Below are 5,164 nucleotides of genomic sequence, written 5' to 3'. Positions count from 1 at the left end.
TAAGAAAGATAAACTGTGCTGGAGTTCAGATTGCATTAAAACTGCTCCTCACTAGCTGCTGATCAAAGCAGATTTGAGGACTGTTCACTGATGCACCTAGCACGCATTTCTGGAGTGTGTACTATGTGCCTGACCCAGGAGGGGGGAGAAATAAGCCACAGTATCCTACCCCATGAGCACAAAGTGCTCAGATTATACTGGAAGTAAGCAGTTCACAAGGATCTGAGAAGCCCAGGGACAAATGCAACCAGGGTAGGTCAGAGAGATTAATCTCCAGGTCTTCTAGGACAGCTCCTTTAACAGGTATATGAACTGTGTTTGCTCCAGAACAAGGGCTGAGCTCCTCATCTCTACAGGAGGAAACTAAGAACTAAGCCAGGAAACAAGTCATGCTGCAAGCCCGCCAGCTGCCCTCTGAAGCCTGCAACCCCCTCTCATTGTGTTGGTCCCAGAGGACATGACAACCACCCTAGCCTGAGAACATCCCGTGGGTTTAGACTACCAGGCAGTGCCCAGCACCTGTTTTCTATGAACGCAGAGAAGCAGGGCAATTTTCTCTTTCAGGCAAAATCAGATGAGGCAGAGTGGCCAGACCACACTCACAGCCCTACATGGTATCTGTCCTTTCCTACAATGACAATGAAGGCCAGAGTAGATGTGGGGGGTCCTGGTACAAGACAACTTTGTGCTGGCAGAAGCTCACTGTAAAGGAAGGTGAGGAGCAAAGGACTCCTTGTCATCCTGGGATCCCCTGGTTTGGTCCCTTGGCCTGTAACTCAGGAAGGTCCCTGAGCAGCACACAGAGCCAATGACTAATCAGAGGAGCAATCTGATCTGCTCAGACCAGGACACAGTGAGTGTGGGATTCAGGGGTGGACTGCATGGAGAGAGGCCTGGGTGACAGGCAGGCTGCTGAAGAACCAGGTTGGGTCACTGCTACCCAGCAAAGAAAGCTGACACTGTCCACTTTTCCCTTCTACCCTATCTGATTCAACTGCAGGTGTGCCTTAGGCTGGAAATTCAACCTCCCTTTCAGGCATAGAGCTGTAGCTCCTGTGGCTGACCCAATCTACCTTTTCTTTACAGACAATTAAGTGTCATCCTGGGTGCTCACAATATCAGAAAAATGAAAAATCACCATGTAGATGATGCAAGAAAACCAGAAGCACAAGTTTAGGAGGTCCATGAGGTCCTGAGCCACACCCCTGCATTCCCCTAAGGGGCCGTGGGTCTAAAAGGAAGAAACACCAGCAGCTCTGACCTGGCCAGAACTTCAGGGAAGATGCAGCCACTCCTGGTCTTATTGGCCTTTCTTCTGCCCCCCAAGCCTGGGACAGGTGAGTAACCATCCCCATTCCAGACGCTCCAGCCCATCTCACAAAACCCTCAGGACTCCTGACCCTCTTCCCAGCACAGTCAGGGATTTTCCTCAATTAAAGCCCAAGAACTTTCCAGACCCAAGCTCCCATCCCAAACCTAGACTAAGAAGTCCAATGCTGCACAAACACTCAACAGGCAAGGCAGGAACAAACGGTGTTCACTAAAAGATTTACTGTGTGAGCTTCTCTCTTATCACCTGGGAGGTCAATTGCTCATTGAAGGCAATTGGCAAAGGATGTGAAGCTACAAAAGATAAGTAATTAAAATCCCTCACTCAAACTCAGGAAAGGGCAGATCAGACAAACCGACTGCAGTAGTGGGATTTGTCCCTAGACCCAGCTTAAGAACCAGTTTCTTTTCTCGGTGCCCTCACCCCCTCACCCCTGCCCAGGAGAGGAGCCGAGGGAGCAGCTGATCTCAGAAGGGGTTGGATGACTGCATCCAGAGCACTTCTGTTGCTTTTGCTCTACCAGAGGCCCAGGCACCCCATTTTCAGCCCCACTTCCCCCTGTCTTAACAGGCCTTCAGCTACTCCACACAGTGCCCTCCATCCATGAGGATGGCCTTCAATCCAATAAGCACAACCCCCAGGAAACCTCAGCCTAAAGCTAGGTGAAGGTCATTCACTCATGCAGCCAGAAAATGTTTACTGAGATCCTAGCACGGGTTCAGTCCTAGGACATGAGGATGTTAGAAAACCCAGCGCCATAAGCTCACAGGCAGATTATTAGATACAGGCACCAGTCAAGACATTAGCAGAGGTTCAAAGGGGTCGGGAGACTCACTGAGACAGAAGGCGTCAGGGGAACCCTGTCCATGATCCCCTGGGGCTCCACCATCATGAAGACAGCTCTTATCTCCTCTATACATGGTCTGAAGTAGGACAGGGACAACAAGCTCTGTCCCCCCTTCCCTTACCGGGGATTCTAAGACTTGAATTCAGAAAAGGTTATTCTGCTGCAAGGAGAACCTGGAGGACTCTCCCCGGTGTCAGCAGGGCACTGTAGGGCTCCCCCTCAATCACCACCTTCCAATGCTTTCGTTCCTGACCACAGCCACTCCCAGAAAGCACAACTTCCAGTCTTTTCTTTCAGGAATCATCATCGGAGGACATGAGGCAAAGCCCCACTCCCGCCCCTACATGGTATTGATTCAGGTTCCGGGTAAGGAGAAGCCCAGCAGGTGCGGCGGTGTCCTAGTGAGAAAGGATATTGTTCTGACGGCTGCTCACTGCTGGGGAAAGTGAGGGGCCGAAGGCAATGGACACCTCCTGAGACCCCTACAGGAACCCTTGTCACCTGCCAAGGGGCTGCTGCCCAGCGGAGCTCCTCCAGCTCCTGGTAACTCGAGGCCACGAGAGCTCTTGCAAGGAGTCATTTGAGAGCATGACTGAGTCATGGAAAGTGAGAAATGGGACAGGCAAGCTTTGGGGTCAGAGGGTCAGACGTGAGAGCAAGTGGCCCAGTTGAGAAGAGAGACCATTCTGGCCAAATACAGCAGCCATGGAGTATGAAAGCAAGGACTAGGGTCAAAAGGCAAACTCAGAGTACTTTGACAATATTGTCTGAGGGCAAGAGAAAGCTTCCAGAAGTCCTCCTCTCAGTGTCATTGAGAAGAAAAAGTCACAGAGTCACTCAGCAACTGGCCCTCTTGTTATCTTGATTTCCCCTAGCTGCAGCCCTGCCCTGCCTCAGCTGTCAGTCGGCCTTCATGGCTCCAGGGCTGGATCTCCTGTGACTCCACACCCCTCACATCCCCGCTCTACTTTCTGCGCAGCACAATCAACGTGACCCTGGGGGCCCACAACATGGAGAAACAGGAAACGACCCAGCAGATCATCCCTGTGAAAGAAACCATCCGCCACCCAGACTTTATTTATGAGAAGTTATCCAACGACATCATGTTAATAAAAGTAAGGGAACCTCCCCACTGCTCTTGCTGTCCTGGGTCCAGATTATTTCCCCTCCCACTGCAACCTGTCCCTTCCCTCCTTCCCATACTGGCTGCCTGACTAGTCCCAGTGGCTCAGGGTAGAGGGAAGTCAGTGCAGCTCCATCGTGATGTCAGGCCCAAGAAGCAGGTGGCTGAGCTGGACTTTCTTGCCTCTTCCCATCAGCTGGAGAGAAAGGCCAAGCTGACTGCAGCTGTGAGGACCCTCAGCCTGCTCTGGGGCAAGGCCCAGGTGACGCCCGGACAGGTGTGCAGTGTGGCCGGCTGGGGGCAAGACTCAATGGGCATTTCAGCAAATATACTGCAGGAGGTGGAGCTGACTGTGCAAAAAGATGTGGAGTGTGAATCCCGCTACCGCCCTTTTTACAGCAGGGCCACCCAGATTTGTGTAGGTGACCCGAAGAAGATGAAGAACAGCATTAGGGTAAGGTTTCCAGCATCCACCTAGACAGGCCCTGGGAGAGAGGAAATGGGGAGCTCTGAGTGATGGGAGTGGCCCTGTCTTCATGCATCATCCTGAGAGCTAGGACAGCCTGGGTCCACGAATGTAGTCTTCAGTTTTTACCCCTAGCGCATCAGGCATTCAGGCTAAGGAAGGATCAGTCACCCCACGGCAGAGTTCTCACCAAAACTTCCCTAAGGATTAGAGAGAAAGCCTTAGCCTGGGTGGAGCTGCAAAGAACAGTCAGAGTCAGGCTGGAGTCCTGGAAAGAGGGAGGTGACAAAGCCTGCCCTGTTCCTGATCTTCCAGGCAGCCCATAATAGAGACCACTGACCCCTGGGGTGGTGGGAAAGGCAAGATAACATGGAGGCAAGCTGAGTCCTTCCTCTCTCTGCCCCAGGGGGACCCCGGGGGACCCCTCATCTGCAACAACATGGTCCAGGGCATTTCCTCCTATGGACAACTGAGCGGGAACCCTCCAGGAGTCTTCACGAAGGTCTCATACTACCTGTCCTGGATAAAGAGAACAATGAAACACCTCAAACAGCAGGCATGAGGCTGACCTTCCTCTGTGCCTGACCATCTTTTCTGGGGCAGAGGCAGGAATCCCACGGGGCGGGCAGTGGGACTGCAGGGCCATAATAAATGGATTTCTTGAGAGTATGACTAAAGTCTCACGGACTCACTGAACCACTTTCAACACGCAACAGCATGCTCCAGGCAGCCCTCTGCTGTCAGTTGTGGGCTGTCCTTCCTCCTTCCTCCTCCAGCCCATCTTCCCCCTAAAGCACACGCTGTATAGTTTCTCAGTCACACCTCTGTGGTGCTTGACCCTGTGTAAGGGCTGAATCTGAAGGCTGCCCATTATAATAGGACAATCTTCTTCCCATAAATATGTTCCTCCCTGGGCCTTAGGAAATTCTTACCTTCTCTAACCCAACCACCATCACCAACACCCCAGCAACTTGGCAGAGGGAAGAGCAGGGCAGTGGAAGGGAACTAACTCCAGGGACCCAGGAGACCAGGGGGCCAGGCCATTGTCACTGAATTTCCCGTTTTCAGGGACTCTCTCTCCAGTGGGGGCAGCTTCTCCCACAGCCAGGACCAACTGCAGCTTCAGAGGCTCAGATGATGCTACGATGGCCCCCAGCCTCACTTGGGTCCCATTCTCTGCCCTCTCCAGGACCTAGCACTGAGCTCAGTCAACATTCCTCCCTGGCTGACCATCGCACACCAGCTCCATTGTTCCATCTGACTGCCCTGGCCCCCAACTCCTTTCCTTTCCAGCCCACCCTGTTTTGAGCCAGCCTCTCTCTCATCTCCCTAACAGAGTTCCCAAAGCCCCATGTGCATTCTCCTCTATTGCTTGTCTCTGTCATACTAGAGATGACT

At 52.6% G+C, this 5,164-nt stretch overlaps 1 protein-coding gene across 1 annotated transcript; it reads left to right on the top strand.

Moving 5' to 3' along the window:
• Window positions 1-1,282: 1,282 nt before the first annotated feature.
• On the top strand, window positions 1,283-4,328 carry LOC100052292 (granzyme H-like). The gene is made up of 5 exons (XM_023622047.1): window positions 1,283-1,337; window positions 2,475-2,622; window positions 3,157-3,292; window positions 3,497-3,754; window positions 4,173-4,328. The coding sequence occupies exons 1-5, from the start codon at window positions 1,283-1,285 to the stop codon at window positions 4,326-4,328; spliced, it is 753 nt and encodes a 250-aa protein (XP_023477815.1).
• Window positions 4,329-5,164: the final 836 nt, after the last annotated feature.

Source organism: Equus caballus, chromosome 1, assembly GCF_041296265.1.
Source record: "Equus caballus isolate H_3958 breed thoroughbred chromosome 1, TB-T2T, whole genome shotgun sequence".
Taxonomy (NCBI): Eukaryota; Metazoa; Chordata; class Mammalia; order Perissodactyla; family Equidae; genus Equus; species Equus caballus.
Note: the sequence above shows the minus strand (reverse complement) of the source record. Positions and strands in the feature narration are given on the sequence as shown.